Source organism: Phodopus roborovskii, unplaced genomic scaffold (assembly GCF_943737965.1).
Source record: "Phodopus roborovskii unplaced genomic scaffold, PHOROB, whole genome shotgun sequence".
Classification (NCBI taxonomy): domain Eukaryota; kingdom Metazoa; phylum Chordata; class Mammalia; order Rodentia; family Cricetidae; genus Phodopus; species Phodopus roborovskii.
The window spans coordinates 1,829,697-1,848,993 of NW_026125680.1; the positions used below are offsets into that span (position 1 = coordinate 1,829,697).

A 19,297-nucleotide genomic window follows, 5' to 3' on the forward strand; every position below is an offset into this window, starting at 1 on the left:
AACCCTTAACCTCTGAGCCATCACTCTCTACCTCTGAGCCATCACTCTCTACCTCTGAGCCATCACTCTCTACCTGTGAGCCATCTCTCCACCTCTGAGCCATTTCTCTATCTCTGAGTCATCTCTCTAGCACTGGTATGTTAGGTTTTAACTTCTGGGAAGTTGTAGGTTCCTGTTACAAAGAAGAAAGTAGCATCCTAAATCAGAACCAAGAAGAAATTTTCAAAACATCCAAGATGTGGGTGTTTAAGATACAGGTAAATATCTTTTTGTTACATTTCAGGAAGAATATGGGTGTCAAAATAATAATTATACATCATAACTTTCATTGAAAGGTCTCCAACCCTTTGAAATCAATTGATAACTATCTTACTCTTACCTGAGGATATATATCCACCCACATTTTACCTAACAGAGGGGATAAGAACACTTAAATTCACAGTGGTCACTACTTAATTAAACTGGCATCAGAATCCTATGGCATCCACAAACAGCATCTCTTCCCAACCCTGCAATGGCTTCCTACACCCGTTAAATCCAAATATAAGCTGTAAAAGGTGCAAAGCATTCATCAATGGCAGTGACAGAGGAAGCAGCAGCTCTGGGTGCTACTGCATAATCAGGTGATCAAAAATGACAATGCACTGTACACTTCAAAAAAGCAAGGAAGTTTTCACAATAAAAAATGATAAATGAGTACATATGTTCAAACTAATTTAAACATAACAAAATGTATGTATGCTTCAAAAATTCACATTATGATACCATTAACATGTAATTCATATGCTTACTATGAAATAGTTAAAAATTTCCAGGCATAGTGGCACAAATCTGTAATCCTAGCACTTGGGGGTGAAGGCAGGAGGATCAAAAGTTTGATGTCAGTCTTGGCTACATGATACCCTATCTCAACAACAAAAGACAAACCAAATAGTAATAATAAGAATAAATTTTAAATAAATAACATATCTACCATAGGTTAGAACATGGTGCCTGATCACTGCACATGGACCTCTGTGTGTGTGTGTGTGTGTGTGTGTGTGTGTGTGTGTGTTAAATTGCTCTTTATCTTATACTTTGAGGCAGGGTCTCTCTGTGAACCTGAATCTCCCAGAGGTGACTGGATTGGCTGACCAGCAAGCACCATGATCCTCCTGTCTCTGTCTTCCTGATGGCGGGATTACAAGGACTGCAGCACTTGGCTTCTATACATTGGTTCTGAGGGATGATATGCAGTTCCTCATACTTGAAGGGCAAGCACTTTACCAAATGAACCATCTCCTGAGCCAGGAACTGGACATCACATCACGCTGCTCAAGCTACACTGCTTTATATGTAATACTGAAGAACCCCAAAGGAACTCTTTCAGCCTAAGTACCTATAAACATTGTAGCATTCTTCTGCAGCATGAATCCTATCCAAACCCACCTCATTCATCTACCTCTTTAGAAAATTGCTTTGAGTTCAAAATAATGCTTATAACTCAAAAGGAAAAATGAATAATTTATCCTCCAACATATTATCTACTTTCATCCGCTTTACCAGCTGAGCTATCGAAGGGAAACGCACCCTTCAACATATCATCATAGGTTTCATTCAATAGAATATTTCTCTGTTAACACCAACCTCCTTCTCATCCTCCTTGCCTTTATTATTTGTCCTAGACAGTAAACACAGATGGCAATTATCCATCTTACTTAATGAGAAGCATGGATCCCGAAGAGGAGTCTATTCAGGAGAGTAAGCCACACAGCCAGCTATAGAGCTGATTCTCAGGTCATGCCAACTCTTTTCAAGCACCTGAGATGTTGGGACAGTAACCTTTTGGACCTCTTCTGGGTCAGGCACAAAGGCCATTTGTCACTCATTTGCATCAAAGATGGAAGACAAAGCAGCAAAGGTAGAGTACCTACTACCCTGCCTTCCAATTAGGAACACCTTTTATTATCTTACATAACAAACCACAAGAGTGTCTGGCTATGTGTATTGCCTAGAGAGTAGTTACTTCTTCTATATTATAGGAACAAGAAGCCTTAAGAAGGAATGCTCTGAAGGCTAAGGGACACAGTAGGAGGAACAGCAGCAAAGAAGAAATGAGGTGTGTGTGGGGGGGTGGGGTGTCTATTTAACTGATGCGTTAAACTAAACAGAATGGCCAGGATAGTGCTGAAAGGGAGAAAGCAGGAGGGGTTTTAGCACTCATGAGACAGGGGTGGGAGGATCACAAATTCAGGAACAGCCTAGGGCTGCATTATGAAACTCTTGCCTCACAAGAAAGGGGGGGGCAAGGGCTATGCTGAGTCTCAGAACTGTTCTAAGCAAACATGGAAGAGGTCGTGGAGAAGAAAATCCCAAGACTTTATACGAAAACTGACTTACATTTAATTATACTAGAATGGCAAGAACTTAACCCCCTCCAGAAGGTTGGCAACCTGTCACTTACCTCTCTCCATATCATTTTATACGCCTATCATGTTTTAATAGACTTCATGATTCTACATTATATGAAACTAGGGGGAAACAAAGTTGAATAATTCCATCATAGGCAAGCACTGGAATTTTTTTAAACTAATTTGAAGCAAAACATAAAAAAGGGTGGCTACAATCTTCCCTTATCATTGCAGACACATTATTTTCTCAGACTTATTTCAACAACAATGGCCTTGCTCAACTTCCTTCTGGTCTTCCCTCCTGTTTCATTCGCTTCTTCCTCCTTTTTATTATTTATTTAATTTTTTTTTTTTTTGAGACAGGGTCGCACTCTGCTGCCCCAACTGGCCTCAATCTCAATGTGATATTCCTGCCCCAATCTCCAAGTACTGGGCTCCAGGAAAGAACCAACATGCTTAAATTTGGATGGTATCACATTTCTTGCATTCTCATGATCACATGTCATCGGATCCGGATTTAACATAATTCTCATAATATAAAATAACAACTGGCATGCTTTCTGTCTTAATGACACTAAGTCCTTTGCTCATGTCAGTTAATCCTTATAGACAACTTTTGGTGCGGTCACTACTACCTTCATCACCACATCACAAACAAGAAACTGAGGCACAGAAGGGTACTGGGGAATAAATCAACTTAACTTAGCATGGCTACAAGACCTCATCTGGTCTGTGCTCTCTGTGTAGCACAGCCACACTCATATTCGCCTTTGGGACACCCTTCCTTCAAGGCCTGGCTATCTCAGACTCCATGTTCATGCAGTTGGTATCTGGACAAACACTAAATAATTAATTACTTTTATTGTGTGTCTCACATCTCCAAAGGGGTCCTGAGCCCTAAGGTGGTACTTCTGTCTACCTTCCAGATCACTAATTTCATGCACTAAGGTAGTCCTTGTATGTTTGGTGATGGGTTTGATGATTTCTAGGAGTGTCTGGCACTTAAGAAGCAGGTTTTGAGCACCAGCCACCAAATGAGAGGAAACAAAACGGAAAAACAAATTAGTGAGAAACCCCCTGCCTATGACAAACAAGTATCAATCCATATTATTTACTATAAGATGCAGTCTAGTAGACTAGAGCATAAAAATGGAGGGGGAAAGTCAAAATAATAGGTCTTATACTCCTTGTTCCAATACACACAGTGACCTTGAACTCCCAGCAATTGCTTTCACAGTGTATGTACTTTCTTGGATGAAACCCTCTTTTGATTTGCTGTTCTCCCCCTACCAAGAAGAGAATTCTCCTTTAACAATCAAAGAGTAATATGGACTTTTGGACTCTGGATGTATAACAAATAGCTCTCTTTTGTAGGGAAAAAAAAAGAAAGGGCACCAGAAATGAGTCATACATCAGGCAGTTGAACTTGCAACCCCGATAACACAGCAAGGCACTTCAACATTTAATTGCTGCGGATGGGGAGTAGAGAGCCTAAGGAATGTGATCAAACTGAGCCAAGAAGATGCACAAAGGTGGGTGTCCTGAGGCTTAGCCAAGAATGTGCAACTCTTTTAAACTAAAAACCACTCTGAAGATCAAATTTTTTCCTTATTCCATATATCATTATATTCCTTAGGAAAAATAGTTCTAAATACCAGGGGAAGGTCATGCCCGATAGCACAGTTATCTAGTGCACATTAATTTTTTTTTTCTCAGTGATAGAGAACAAGTTGAATAAAGCAGATGTCTCTAGCGGCTTCTTAGGAAAGACTGCAACCGGCTTCTTAGGAAAGAGTGCAACCGAGTAAGCTCTTCTTAGGACTACAGTCTCTGTCTAAGAGATGCTGTATTCTCATTATGATTATCTTCAGCTTCTTTCCAGTCCTTTTCCAGGAATTGGAAGGGGTAGTGGGATGGGTTCTCACTAACTCGAAAGCAAACATTGCGGAAATGGCTCCCTGTAATAAAGCTGGTCCTGTCTTCACACAGCCGCTGACAAGAAGGCAACTTACAAGGAACGGTCACTGTGCCTAGACAACAATCAGCGCCTTTTCAAGAGCTGTATGAAGCCAGCATCCTCTTCAGGGAGAGGAAGTGCTTGGGCACTGTGACTCTGTGAAGTGACTGTCTCCCTGTGAAGCTAGATATATCATTAACAGCTCTCCCACCGCCTGGATGTCTCAGGGATACTTTGTTGGTGGATAATGAGGTTATCCAGAAAGCACTTTGGGGGAGATAATGACAATTGCAGTGAATGTAATGGTACTGACTACAACTTCACTGTTCTGGGCTGGGTGGGAGAGGAGGGTACAGTACACTGGGGAAAATGGAATGGAATGCCCTGGCAGAGTTCTGGCAGGCACCACAGGAGGTTTAGTTTTTGAAAGTAGTCCGTGCAGAAATTGCATTGGCTGTGTTGCTAATGTTGCATTAGGCTGCATGGTTGCTTGCTCAAATGATCACATAAATGAACAGTCTTCTGGTTCTTTTCCTAGATGAGCTTGGATGATGCTGGGCAAGTCCGATCCTTTTTTGTTTTCCTTTGACATCTTCAGTCATGATTCTAGTTTGTTTTTTGTTTGTTTGTTTTTTCTCCTTTCCTTGTTCTTTGACTCTCTTGCTCCTGACAACTCAAAGGTCTAGGAGAAAGACTCAAACTTGTTTATAGAAAGCTGCAGTTACTGTACATCATTTCAAACATCTTAAAGGAGGCACCATTTCACCGTATATCCCAGTCTAGCCTTGAGTCTACCCACCTACTGCAATCTTATGAGAGCTGGGATTACAAGCCAATGTCACCAGACTCAGCTACTGCAACAGCATTTTTTTTAATTCATAATTTTTTGGTGGGTATATTTTAAAATTATTTTTAAAAAAAAAATGAATACATAACTTGGTTGAAGAAGCACATTGCCAGCCACAAAGGGATATGCAGGTTGGTGTCAAGCCACAGCCCATCATGGAGACTCAAATTAAAATATGAAGAAAGGAGCTTGGCTTCCACGGGCTGTTATTTGCCAATGAGTCATGATTAATACCTACAGCCTTCTGAGGCAGCTTCCTGGCTGTAGGGAGTTTTCAAAGACTCTCAAAGCATGAATTTGCCGATAAGAAAAGATTCCTGGAGTCAGTTCTGGAGCTCTGGCACCGTGGTGCTAGCTGCTGAAGCTCCCACTACTTCACACCAGTATAGAAGGAAGCCCCATCAGGTTTGGAACTCCAACTGCCCCCAGGATAAACCAGCCCCAAAGACATGGACAATTCCTTAAACAACAACTCACCTGAAACATCTTCCCACTTGCTAATGAGACTGAGATTTTATTTGGAAGATTCCCATATTGGAAACAAACAGAAAATGCCCTTCCTGCACACCTCTAACTCTGTCAGCCTTTGGGCTTTAGTTATGCCTCTGTTGCCACTACTGCAAAGAGCTCAGCTAACCCGTGGGCACTTATCTCTTATTATACCTGAACCCACGCAAACTCCAGAAGAACTTCTCCCCACCCTGCGAAAGGGCAGCTGAGGTTTCAAGGTCTACACCCTCGGTATGGCTTGCTTCCCAGGACAGGACCCCTGATTTAGCAACTTCAAGACCACTACCATTTCCAGTCCTCTGCCACACACCCTCATAGCCCTTATGTTCCTGGAGAAAGCAACAGAATAAAACAATATGAGGAAACACTCCAGGTACAACGAAGCCCATGAATGTCGAAGTGTACAATAGCACAATCATGAAAATGCTTCATTCCATACAGGATAAAGAAACTTTTGTCAGATCTCTCAGAAAGTTCTGGCTGATACTTCCTCTCACGCCCATTCTAGGTTTGGCAGATACCCAAATACAATAGCAATGCTTTGACTTAAGAGCTGAAAGCAGAAAGTACAGGATATATGCTTAACGTGCAAAATTTTACTGTGGAGACACACGCTTTTAATCCCAAAATTTGAGAGGCAGAAGCAGGCAGATCTCTGTGAGTTCATGGCCAGCCTGGTCTACAGAGCAAGTTCCAGGACAGGCACCAAAGCAATACAGAGAAACCCTGTCTCAAAATACAAACAAACAAAACAACAACAAAATTCCAAATAGATATCTCCAACCCATAGAAGATGAGGGTAAGGACAAGTAAATCCTATAACCAGAAATAACTCCCAAACCTCATCATGTCCCTTATGTTTCAAAATGATTGTGTTAAAAAGCTGTGTCGCCAATTTGTCTTCTTTTTCTTTCCTCTTTCTACCGTTTTATAGAGGTTTTAAGAAAAACAACAGGCTGGGGGTACAACTCATTTGATAGAGTGTGTGTGTACCTAGCATGCATGAATCCCCATATACCATCCCTGAGCTCGGAGGCAGGAAGACCAGAAATTCATGTTCATCCTCAGCTACATAGCAAGTTTGAGAGTAGCTTGGGATACACGAGACCCTATCTCAAAAATAACAAACAAAAGGAAAAGAATTAGATAGAAATTGTATTGCACAGAGAAAGGGGAGGAGGAGAGAGGGCAGAAGGGAAGGAGAAAGGAAGGGAAGGAAAGACAGAGGAGGAGGGGGGGGAGAGAAGTAAAAGAAAAAAGAGGTTAATATATGAGCCGCTGGGAATAAAAAGAGACAAAGCAAAGAACTTAGCTCAACAGGACAGGCCAATGTTCCTGACAAGTGGTAGCAACTGACCTCTTCACCTCCCCCATGTGCTCATCAGGTTACCTCAGATCTACCATCCTCTCCATGAATTTATGGCTCCTCCCTGGCCCCTGTAAGTGTAGGAGTTTCATCCTCAGAGATAGATAACAGCCAAGCTGAACAATCAATCTTTGGCTGACTGTATTAGTTTTCTAGTGCTATAATAAATTATGCCAAACGTGATGGCTTGAAAAAACACAGATTTACTACATTATGGTTCTGTTGTTAGAAGTCTGACTGGTATATGTAGGGGAGTGTCCATTTTTGCTTTCCTTTTACCTTCTAGAGGATGACCATTGTCTTTGGGCTGTGACTCCTTTCTCCAGCTTCAAAATTAGCCACATGGCATCTCCCCCTGGCCCTGCGCCTACTCACATCTCTCTGTCTTGACTCTCCTTTCCTGCCTCCTCGTCTCTTTTACATCTCTGTGCTCATTCTGGCTCTGCCCAGATGAGTCAAAATTGTCTCCCTGTTGGCTTATTAGCAGCTTGAATTCCCTTTTGTCATATAAGCAAACAGTTATAGGTTCCAGGGATTAGGACATCTTTGGGGATTCGTTAGTCTTGCTACCACATTAACGTGTATTTTAAAAATTATGAAAGAAGGTATAAACCATGAACTGTTTTACAGGCAACTGAATCGTTGCCTAAAATAATATCTTCTTAAGAAGATGAAAAGTTGTCAGTAAAGCAAAATGTAATTCAATGGTATTTGAGAAACAATTGAAAAATCTTGTGAATTGCTTAGTGAATATTAATTTCTTACCAAAGTCTTATGAATCTAGCTTTCTATATAGCATATTTCCTCAGTGCTATGCTAACCCTAAGGTACAGGTTAAACAGTTTAATATTTTGAGAGTGTTAAGGGAGGGGAATTGAGTCAAATCTACAGCTAGTAAAGATTATTTCAAATGTTTCCATACATACACACACACACACACACACACACACACACACACACACACACACACACCACTCCCCCCCACACACTCAAATGTGATGAATATTTAGGCTGGTGCATATGCCAATGATCCTGATCTATTCACTGTTCATTATGCATTATACATGTATTGAAAGTTTACATTGTAACCCTGAAAATTTACATTGTAACCCTCAAGTATGTGTGTTATGTTATCCTTTTAAAAGTGTAAAACCCTAGAAGCACTTTCTTACAATCTTCACTGAGTTATAATTTTCACTCTTGGGCATCTGAACCGGATGACTTATAGGACCTGTTTTATGGCACTAAGCTAATGAGAACAACAATGTACTGGCCAGGAGGACAGACATGCAAATCCTACTTCTGACAACTTGGGGCTCTTTTTCTTTTCTTTGACTTGTATGTGTGGTACACACACATAGGGACATGCATGCTCTGGTGTATTCCCCTGTGCATTCACAAGCAGAGGCTAGCATTCAACATTGAATGTCTTCCTACACCACTTTCCACTTTATTTTCTGAGACAATGTCTCTCAGTAAAGCTGGAGCTCACTGTTTCATTTGACTTGCTGGCCTGCAATGCCATGATCCACCTGTCTCAGCATCCCACGTGTTGTGATTACATCTGAATGTAATGTTTCCCAGCTTTTTTTGTTTATGGGAGTACTAGGGATCTAAACTTGGTCCCCCAAGCTTGTCTAGCAAGCACCTTACCCACCGAGCCATATCCCAAGCCCTGGAGCTCTGCGTAGCCATCAGAGTTCTCTGTGCCTAATTTACCACAGCTCTAATATAATAATAATAATAATAATAATAATAATAATAATAGTGCCTATTTCATAAGGCTGTCATGGGGATCAAATGTAGAATATAAAAATGAGATGCAAAATAAACTTGGTATGGTGCTTGGCACACATTGAGCCCCCAGTAAATGGATTCTCTTAACTATCTCACATGAGAAAAAAAAATCCCATGCTCAGATGCATCAGATACATAGGAAATATACTACAACTTGGATTCATTATCTTAGGCACCAGAAAATGAAAGTGAGAACAGGACATGGCCACTAAAGGGAAGCAGCAGGCAAAATATTAAATTAAGATAGAATTTGAGTCTTCCTTTGGTAGACACCCAAGGTTTCTGCTTTCAGGCTATTTGAAAGCTGGAATGACCTTCCATACTAAATGGAACTATGAATCATCCTCAGTAAACCACATGATTTTATACTGAATATCTGAACGAACAGTTATATTTGGTATCATGGAATATAATGTGTTTCTTTGTTGAGAACTTCATTTGTACTTTCTCTGGACTGCAATGGCACTTCCCTGCCTCCCAAACAAAATCCAAGTTCAGGTAAGGCATCCAAAGCTCTGTGTGGTACTTTGTCCCTTTTGGTGTTCTTGGTTTTTGTTTCCTACAAGTCCCTTACAGAAATTCACTATTTTCTAACTAGGCTCTTCTGACTACCCTAGGCACTGTTTTATGTAGGAGTTAATGTGGTATGTTTCTAACATAAACGTGAAGTTGCTAAACACAAGGAACCCCCTATCTTAGATATCTATATGTTTCCAACACTCACTAGTATTTAATAAGCAACAAATTCATTCGTGAAATCCCTTTCTACATAGGAGCCTCTGACGCCTGTTTCTGCCAAGCTACTTTCTCCATTCAAATGACAACTTCCTTCTTAAGTTCCCTTATTCAGACAATAAGAACTTCAATACATGTCTTTTTAAAAAATTAACATTTCTAAACTTGTTCTGAGGTTGGAGTTTTAAAACTCCATATATCTGTAAAAATTCTTTCATTAAAGGTTTTTTGTTTTGTTTTTTGTTTTTGTATGGGAACATATGAGAACAAAATATAATAGTATATGTATTTTTAAAAGTCATAATGAAACCTATTATTCTACATTTTAATTTGAAACAAAAGATTTTATAAGGGTTCATTAGAAAATAAACATTTCTCCAGATTCATTATACATGTCAATACACTTCCAATGATAGAATAATATAGTAACTACTTCCTACCTTCATGGTTACTGTGATGGTGCTGTTCACATTTGCTTTATGCAACCAACCTTGTTTTATCACACCACCCTTCTGAGAGCATAAAGAAGATGAATCCTGAAACAGAATAAAAGCTACCAATAAAATAGCAGTCACCCAACCATTTATTTAACCAACACAAGTAGACACAAAACTAGCCCTAGTCTCATTTCTTCATTAAACATAAAATTATTGCTCTCCATAAATATTTGAAATTATTGTCTATTGAAAGACCCAGTGGTATAAACACCGTAGGCATTCAATAGTTACTGAAGTGTTCAAGATGCCTTTTAAGAAAATCTTCTTGATAAGCAAATAGTCAAAACTATACTTTGACATGTCACAGACATCCAGACCATCTGTCCCAGGAAGGATGTACTAAGCAGGCAAGTCCATATGACATCACCATGCCACATGCCCAACACAAGAGAAGTCACTCTTTAAGCCTATCCCACAGGCAAGAGAACATATTTATATACATATCACTGCCCATTTCTCTACAGATTTTCTAAACCTCATTTGGAAATGCACGCTTTTTTAAATTAGAGAAACACTCATTGGCTAGAGATCTGGCTACAAATAACTCAAAACCACTTGTTTCAGCATCTTTCCTCAAGGAATTCCCTTTGGGATCCTTTCAGCAGAAGCAGCCTTGAAGAAAGGCATACAGCTAACTCAGTCATTACCTCATCTTTGTCACAGTCTTCATCAATCTCAAACACATGATTAGGGATCTTTTCCGGTCTCAGAGATTTGCTGAAAATTCAAAGAAAATTACTTTAGACACTGAACACAATCCACAACCATCACCAATGAACAAGAGCTAAATACGTTGACTTCATTCTTTGGAAAACAAGAAAATGCAAGAGGAGAGATGGGAAAAGTACTCTCTCTTCTTCCCAAATGTAGACCTGATTCTAAGTAAACACGGACAGCTTCTGTTTGCTTGTTTGATTTTTGCTTAGCAAGAACTCCTGACTAAGCTACCTCCTCGGCCCTGCATTATTTGTATATATGGACTCCCACATACGCAGCCAGCTGTGAAGATAAAACAGAGATCAGATAGGAGTCAAGGAGAGCAGAAGTTGCTAAGGAACGTATGCCAGGGCTGCTAGCAGTGGCAGAACTCTCTATCTTTTCACGGGTCAGAAAGCAACACGGTATCATTCTGGCTCTCCCATTTGTTTGCTTTGGGAACCTGGGCTGCTAATGTGAGTAGTTTCTTTCCTGGGAAAATATTTTTGAAAGCTATACAGGGCTACACAAATGTTTTGTTTCTCCTTCAGTATTTTTTTTCATGTTTCCTAGATGAAATACTGTGAGACAAGCAGTCATACAGTGGAGAAATAGGGGAGGGAGATGGGAGAGCTCAAACAGGTTGATTGGGCGAGTGAGTCCAAACTCGGCCGTTATTAAATGGCAGAAAGATGACTTAAACCATGACTCCTGGATCAGTGTTCTCAAGACATTTGTTCAACTTCACTGACAGAGATTTTCCTCTCAAGGTATATCAGCAGATGTCAAGCTGATCAAATAGCTTCTGACTTCTTCACTGACACCACTGGAAAAAGGTTCCCTATATTTTCCAGAATGAACTAAAGGTTATTCTGTGACTTATAAGGATGCACCAAGTATGTGAGCTCACACATATCGGGAAGAGTGTCAGTAAGCAAAGATAAAACACACTCAACTAGTCAAAATAGTGCACGAGCCAAATGTGCTGTTGTTTCAAGTTTGGCTTATTATAAACTATAACATCGGTTTCAGAAGATGTTTCTAGAAAGCCAAATAATAACAATGATGATAATGATTATAATAATAATTCTCCTGCTCCCCTTGACTTCAAAACTTACCATGGCAACATCCGAAAGTCCCCAGAGAAGTCTTCGTACTTGTAGTTTACCACATGCCAATCTGTGCTGTAGGTCTTAATACACTATAAGAAAATAGGAATCATTCATTTTAAACATAAGAAAAGAATACAAAGAAATACTTTTAAAGTCTGGCAGAGCTGACAATGGTGGAGGAAGGAGGATAATGAATTCAAAGCCAGCCTAGGCTGCATAGCACGTCCCCGTCTCAAACACATAAGCCAAAGTCTGCTGAATTACTGACAATCTTTTTACGTTTTTCTTTTTGATTTCTTGAGACAGGGTTTCTCTGTGTAGCTTTGTAGACTAGGCTGGCCTCGAACTCACAGAGATCCGCCTGCCTCTGCCTCCCAAGTGCTGGGATTAAAGGCATCAGCCACCACCGTCCAGCTCTCACAGACTTTTTTAAATGAGTTGAAAAACTTTGGTATGGGGATCTTGCTTTGGAGATCAAGTGTGATTCTCTAGCCAGTTGAAAACAACAAGGCCTAATTCATATGTCCTGTTGAAAGCTATGACTTCAAGTCCCTGAAGACGTAACTCTCAAATGGAAAGAAAAATACATACAAGTAACAACAAAACCATGCGCTATTCATGTTTAAGTTTTAACTTCACATCACACAGACCCATTACATAGGTTAATTAAGCTTAGTAATTTTGTTTCCCATTTATTATAAAGGAAAAAGCATTTTCGATAATTGATAAAAATAAATTTGAAATGCATAGATATATAAGCTATTTTTTTAATACCAAAACCCATGATGGATGGCTAGAAAGATGTCTCAGCAGTTAAGAACATACACTGCTTTTGCAGAGGATCCAGTTCCAGCTCCCTGAACCAATATCAAGGGATTTATCTATTACTCTAGTTTCAGAGGATCCAGTGGCCTTTTCTGGCCTCTATGGTCACTTGCACACACATATCACACATAAACTCACTCAGGCGCACACGCACACATGCACGCTCACATACACAAATAATAAGAGAATAAAAATGACAGTCATGTTCTTTGACTAACCATTGATCCCCTTACCTCTTTCACAAACAAGCTCTGGGCCCTCTTTTCAGCATCTTCTGGTACAGTAGACTGCACTGTTCTGCGCTGACGACCAATCACTGAAATCTACAAAACAAATCACATTTTTGCTCTAATAAGTGACTTGGAAAATAAAGTGCTTATTCTTTTAAAAAGCACTTGTGAACTCACAGATATGTCTTCCATGGGGAACATAAGCAGATCTCTGAGGGGATCGCTGTAAATCTGCGTTTTCCGTTGTGTGATAACATTCTCGTAGTCCAGGGGTTCAACTACCTTGGCCTTTTCCTTTGTAAGAGACAAAAGACATAAATCGTTACTGTCAGACACCCAGAAGAGGGAAATTCCTCTCTGTGCAGAGTAGCAAAGCTACCCTATTTCATAAAAGGAGATTGTTGTTACTAAGTACATAAAGGTACTTTAATAAGAGAAGCCTTGTTCTTAAGTACATACACACAGAGAGCAGACACATCTGAACACTAAACACAGGCATAAACAAACCTCTCCTTGCTATAGATAAGATTCAATGGGCTATGGGGCTTGAGAGTTGGCTGGTTAAGTTAAGAACACTGGCTGCTCTTCCAGAGGACCTGGGTTCAATTCCCAGAACCCCCACGGCAACTCACAACTGTCTGTAACTTCATTTCCAGGGGATCAGACACCTTCACACCAATGCACATAAAACTAATTTTTAAAAAAAGAATTCTAAAGATATAGCACCATATTCTATGTATCTATATGTTTGAAGCCAAACAGAAATGGTATGTTTAAAAGCCTGCTAGTCATTTCGTGAACATGCATTATTTGCTGGGTAACTAAAGGGAAGAAAATCTTGACACATAAGTACCCTCCCTGACAGATACACAATCCAAAGAGTGTATTACATTCCAGCTTGGCTAGGGCAAGCATGAGGCTTGGAGATGCTTAATCCTGCTTACAGGGCCTGAAAGGGTGAGGTTCCAGGAGGCAAAGTCTGTGGACCCCTGTAGGACACCTAAGTGAGCTGGCCATTGATAGTAGGGCACCAGCCTGAGGCTCATGTTACAAAGAATGGGGTCAATAAAGCTGAGAAATCATAATATGACATAGTAAGAGGAGAAATAATAATAAAATCGCCAACTGGATCCTTTTCAAGTATGGTATTTAGTAGTCCTTCATATATATAATGTGTTTTGATGAGGTCCACACCCATACTCTCCCTCCACTTCCCTCAGCTTTTCTCTTAGTGCTGCCTACACGTGCATGGGTGCGGGACCATCTGGGAGCATGGATGACTTCTCAGGGCTTATGTCCTTGAAGACAGCCTCTTATGTCCTCTCTCAGCAGCCATCAATTGCCAATCGCTCCTGAGCTCTTTCTATACAACAGGGAAACACTTTCTGTATATTTCCTAGTACAATCCTCGTAACAGCCTATGAAATAGGTGTAATCGATTCCCCCACATTACAGTTGAGAAAGTCCCGGACGTAACTCAGGTTAAATAATTTGCCAAGCTTCAGAGTCAAAAGGCAAGCCCAGGTCTGTGCCTGAAAAGAGTTACAGTCATTCTCTCATGCAGTCTCTCCCTCACTCAGAAACGCATGAAGGTCTTGAACTTGGATTGTTCCACTACCCACCTGCCTATCATTTCTTTCACTGAGCATACCGTGATCTATTTTTACCTCGCTGACTATTCGAAGGCAGGGCGCTTCCCACAGTAGAAAACCCGAGCCCTGTGAAGCAAACTTCTTCTCTATTAGGAGTAAAAGGAGAAAGGGCTAAAGTCCGACCTTTCCCTTCCAGCAAGATTCATCCTCAGAGGCAAGGAAAAGCTGTTATTTGTTTGCTGCCATAACCCGAGCACCTAAAACACCAGCGCCTGCTAGGCATCCAAGCATTAATTATGGAATGAACTGTGAGGTATTTTAAACAATTAAGTGTTAACTGTTTAAACAATGAATGTTAGTAATTTCTAAGAAGGATGCTTTATTTAAATGAAATTATTTAAATTGTACTAATAGAAGGTGAATAAAGAAATTTCAGATTTAAAATGCATTACAGCGGGGCTGGAGAAAGTCTTGGCAGTTAAGGGTAGTTGTTCTTGCTAAGGGCCCAACACCCACACAGAGGCTCGGCATTTCCTCAGCACCAGGCATGTATTTGATGCAAAGCACTTGTACACAAAAGTTAATGATAAAATTAATCTAAAAAGATTAGAAAACATGCCTTTAAATCCCAGCATTCAAGAGTAAGATCTCTGTGAGTTCAAGGTCAACCTGGCCTACAAATTGAGTTTCAGGACAGAAACTCTGTCTCAAATAAATAAATAAATAAATAAATAAATAAATAAATAAATACAGTGACATATTAACCCTTCACCACAAATAAATGATACATGTTTAAAGAGATAAATATATTGAAAATGATTTCAACACTTCATGATATATACTTATTTTTAACTTTACATGACACACATTAGTATATACACTTTCCATGGTTTTATATATCACTTAAATGTTGAAAAATGAGCTGGGCATGGTAGTACATGCCTTATAACCCCAGCACTCAGAGGCAGAAGCAGTTTGTGGCCAGCCTGGTGTACATAGCAAATTCCCAGTCAGCCAGAGGTACCTACTAAGACTAAGACCCTGTCTAAAAAAAAGATGTTGAAAAATGGTTTGGGGTGTATCTCAATAGTAGATCACTAGTTTGGAAAAGGCCTTGGGTTGAATTCTCAATACCACAAAGTTAAAAAATCAGGATATATTAAATATAGTCCTCATAGTCAATGTCTAACTTATTTAATTAGCATCTACTAATTATTATGTGCAGTAATTCCACATGTATCTGCTTCAAGTAACTCATAAAAACGAATTCCTCTTTTGGCTTTCTCATGTCACATTAATATAAAAAAGCCTATGTCAAAATGCATCATGTGTATAGATGTAAACTGCATGCCTCCTAAAAATGAAATCAACAGTTTCCCCACGTTTTAAAGGTTATATGTTCATGCAACATAAAAAGGTTTTACTTTTCATTTCAAACTGACTCAACCTAACGTTCCAAGTCTTTATTTCCATTTCCTCTGTCACAGGGAGCAAAATGTTAGAAAAATTAGAAGAACTACTCGTGTATCACAACACTTTCCCCTAAGACAGTGGTTCTCAACCTGCGAGGTTGCTATCCCTTTGGGATCGAACGACCTTTTTATAGGGGCCACACATCAGATATTCTGCCTATCAGGTATTTGCATTATGTTGCATAATAGAAGCTTAATTAAAGTTATAAAGTTGCAATGAAAATAATTGTATAGCCGGAGTCACCAAAACATGGGGGGGGGGTCATAGCATTAGGAAGGGTTTGAACAACTATCCTATCAGAAGACTAGATCTGTGAAGCAGGCTTCACCTCTATGAGGAAAAAACAGAGGCATGGAACCCTATCTTTCCCTTCCAATGGTATTAAGTCATCAGAGATAAGGAAAAGGTCAGACATAGGGTATTATTATGATTTAACAGCAGTTCTTCCCAGCAATCGAGACCATAACCTTTATTGAGTTTGCTTTTTTGTGTGTCATTCTATTGTTAGACTCCTATGGTTACCTAATCAACAGTTCTTACCACACTTACAGATTTTTCATGGGCAGGATGTGTTTGATCAAAACACATTATATACATATATGAATATTCAATAAAATATTTTAAATGTAATGAAAATAAGAAAGCTGAGCATGCCCTTAATCCCAGTACTTGGGGGGGGGGGCAGCTGGCTTTTCTATGAGTTCAAGGCCAGTCTGGCCCATAATCAGATCCAGACCAGGCAGGGCTACATAGAGAGACTCTGTCTCAATAAAAGAATGAGAGAAGATGAGAGAGAGAGAGAGAGAGAGAGGGAGAGAGAGAGAGAGAGAGAGAGAGAGAGAGAGAGGGAGGGAGAGAATATGGATTTTCTTCCATGTTTGTTATTTATCCTTTTAGTTTGTGCATTAATTAGCCTACAAAGGCTTCAAAACCCCAGAAACCTGCATTATAATAAATATGACTTTATTAATCGTCCAAGTAACAGCAAGGCCCCACTGCATGAGCCTATACAATTCTATAACAATGTCAAACAAAAGGCAAAGGCATTTCTACAATCTGGAGTGAAATGAGCAAATGTTTCAGTCTTGCCTTCTTAAGGAATGACAAGAAAGCAGTCAACCTAAATCTGGAACCTACTCAGTTTTCACCAGGGTAAAGAAAACAACGTGATCTGTATCTCCAAGTTCTCATGCACTGAGCCCTAAGCGCCTTTGAAATAACTTGCTGGTAGTGATCTTAGTGTACTGTGCTGTCGTTCTGCTCATTTAAAGATCAATTTGCAACGCTATGAAAGCACTAGCACCTGTATCCCACTGAGGTTACAAAGGGGCCATCAAGTACACACTACTATCTTTCTCACTTTATACATGAGGGAAGTGGCTCAGAGGATTGTGACACTATCAGACAGACAGATGATGTCTGTAATATCAGCAGTTTCACCATTATTACTATTCAAGCTCAGGTTCTTTCTTTTTGCCATGTTGGAAATAGGACCCTGTTCATGGCAGGCAAGAGTTCTAGGATTGAGCTACACTGCAAACGCAAACTACAACTTCTAAGTCCTGATCCTTTTCCTTTTCTTGCCAATGTTTCACAAACGAAGAAGGATTTGTATACAATCCTCAAATCAAGTATGTTCACTGAGTCTGGAGTTGTAGCTCGGTGGTAAGGAGTTTGCCTGGGCTCAATCCCAGCTCTAAAACATCTCCATTGAGATGCGTTTATTTTTTTAAAAAGCTTGCTGAGCCTCCTATAAAGGAAAATAAATCTTTATTTACCCTGTTCTAGTGGGGAAAAAAAAGAATGTCTCTTGGTTATTTAAGCTGCCTAAGTGGAACTCTCAATGACCTTCAATGTGTAAATCCTAAAAGTAGGAAGAAATGCCCAATTCCACAAACTGAGAACATCTTATCATTGCTATTACAGGGGAAGTCATCAGTACAGATTCAGCTGCAGTATGCTTCTTGGCAAAATAACTGGAAAAGAATGGACCCCAAGTGAGGATCTAGCAACAGCATCACAACTCGGAAATTCTTCTTTATGGCAGTTCTTACGCATCCACTGTGGGGATCTTTCAGCATTTTAACTATGCATGTGCAAAATACAAAACCATGTCTGTTACCCTAAAATATGTAAATATGTGCATGCTTGCATTATAGTCGACAGTGCAGCCCCTGATGTTGACAGTGCAATCACTGAGTGTCTCTCAAAGCACACATGGCTAGTAAGTCTGTGTAGATTATCCTTAGAAACATAAGCACAAATCCATTCAAGACACAATAAAGGGGCCTGAGAATGAAGCACTTGCCACAGAAGCCTGACCACCTCAGTTAGATCTGGGATCCCACACAGGGTGTGAAAACCAACACCGACTCTACAGAGCTGTTCTCTGACCTCCACATGTACACCATGGCACATATGCACAACCCCTGCTACTCACATGTGACACCTGTAAGCAGTAACAAAATTGAAAACGCAAACAACCTCGTATTTCTTTACGAACATGACAAAATCAGCCCGACTTACTTCTACTTATGTATTACACTAAAGGTCATGAGTTTACCAGTAAATCTTCTATTTTAGAAACCAGTTCTCACAAAAAAATTCGGAGAATGCGTCTTCTGCAAGTCTAAAGTGAGAGCTGGCTGCATAAAATCCCCCCCCTTTTTTTTATCACATTGGGAGGGAGAGCAGACAGCTTAGCAGTGAGGCATGGGGCCAATTCCAAACCTCCTTCCACCACCTGGTCCAACCCATCCACCACATTAGGCTTTTCAGTGCAAGAAAGGGCGTGGCAACAACTGGTTTAAGACAATAATTTTGCTCAAATTTTCATTTTCTGTAGTTCTGGGACAGAAATATAGTCAATGGCATCTGAATTCTTTGGTTTTGTTCCTCTGTTGTTGTTTTAGAGAGAAAGCGTTCTCCTGTAGTCCAGCCTGGCCTGGAACCTACTAGGTATCCCAGGCCAGCCACAAACTCATGGCAATCCTTCCACATGCTAGGATCACAGACATAAGGCACTATGCCTCACTGAACTTTTTTTTTTAATGGAAGTTGACAGTATTAAAGATGAGAGACCATGCTCAAAGAGATGAGTCACTCCACCCCATCGTTCCTCCATCCCCTTCACTTGGAACTTTCTGCACTGTCCCTTGTCATTCAGTTCCCCCTTCCTTTTAGGAAACCACTCAACAGCGGTTTCTAGTGTTCTCTCCAGAGAATACCTTAAAATAACACTCTGCATTCAAAATGGCCACTGGGGGGAAG

At 40.1% G+C, this 19,297-nt stretch overlaps 2 protein-coding genes across 4 annotated transcripts in view; one reads left to right on the forward strand and one right to left on the reverse strand.

Annotated features, from left to right (window-relative positions):
• Dock11 (dedicator of cytokinesis 11) overlaps window positions 1–19,297 on the reverse strand; it is a 181,867-nt gene that overhangs the window by 118,042 nt on the left and 44,528 nt on the right. For both annotated transcript variants that reach the window (XM_051178430.1, XM_051178429.1), the window contains exons 2-6: window positions 13,140–13,256; window positions 12,966–13,055; window positions 11,914–11,996; window positions 10,747–10,816; window positions 10,043–10,138 (exon numbers count right to left, since the gene is read on the reverse strand). In XM_051178430.1, the coding sequence (XP_051034387.1) occupies window positions 10,043–10,138; window positions 10,747–10,816; window positions 11,914–11,996; window positions 12,966–13,055; window positions 13,140–13,256 (456 nt within the window). The remainder of the gene's footprint in view (window positions 1–10,042; window positions 10,139–10,746; window positions 10,817–11,913; window positions 11,997–12,965; window positions 13,056–13,139; window positions 13,257–19,297) is intronic.
• The window catches only part of Klhl13 (kelch like family member 13), a 585,186-nt gene that overhangs the window by 13,138 nt on the left and 552,751 nt on the right, over window positions 1–19,297 (forward strand). The window lies entirely within an intron of this gene.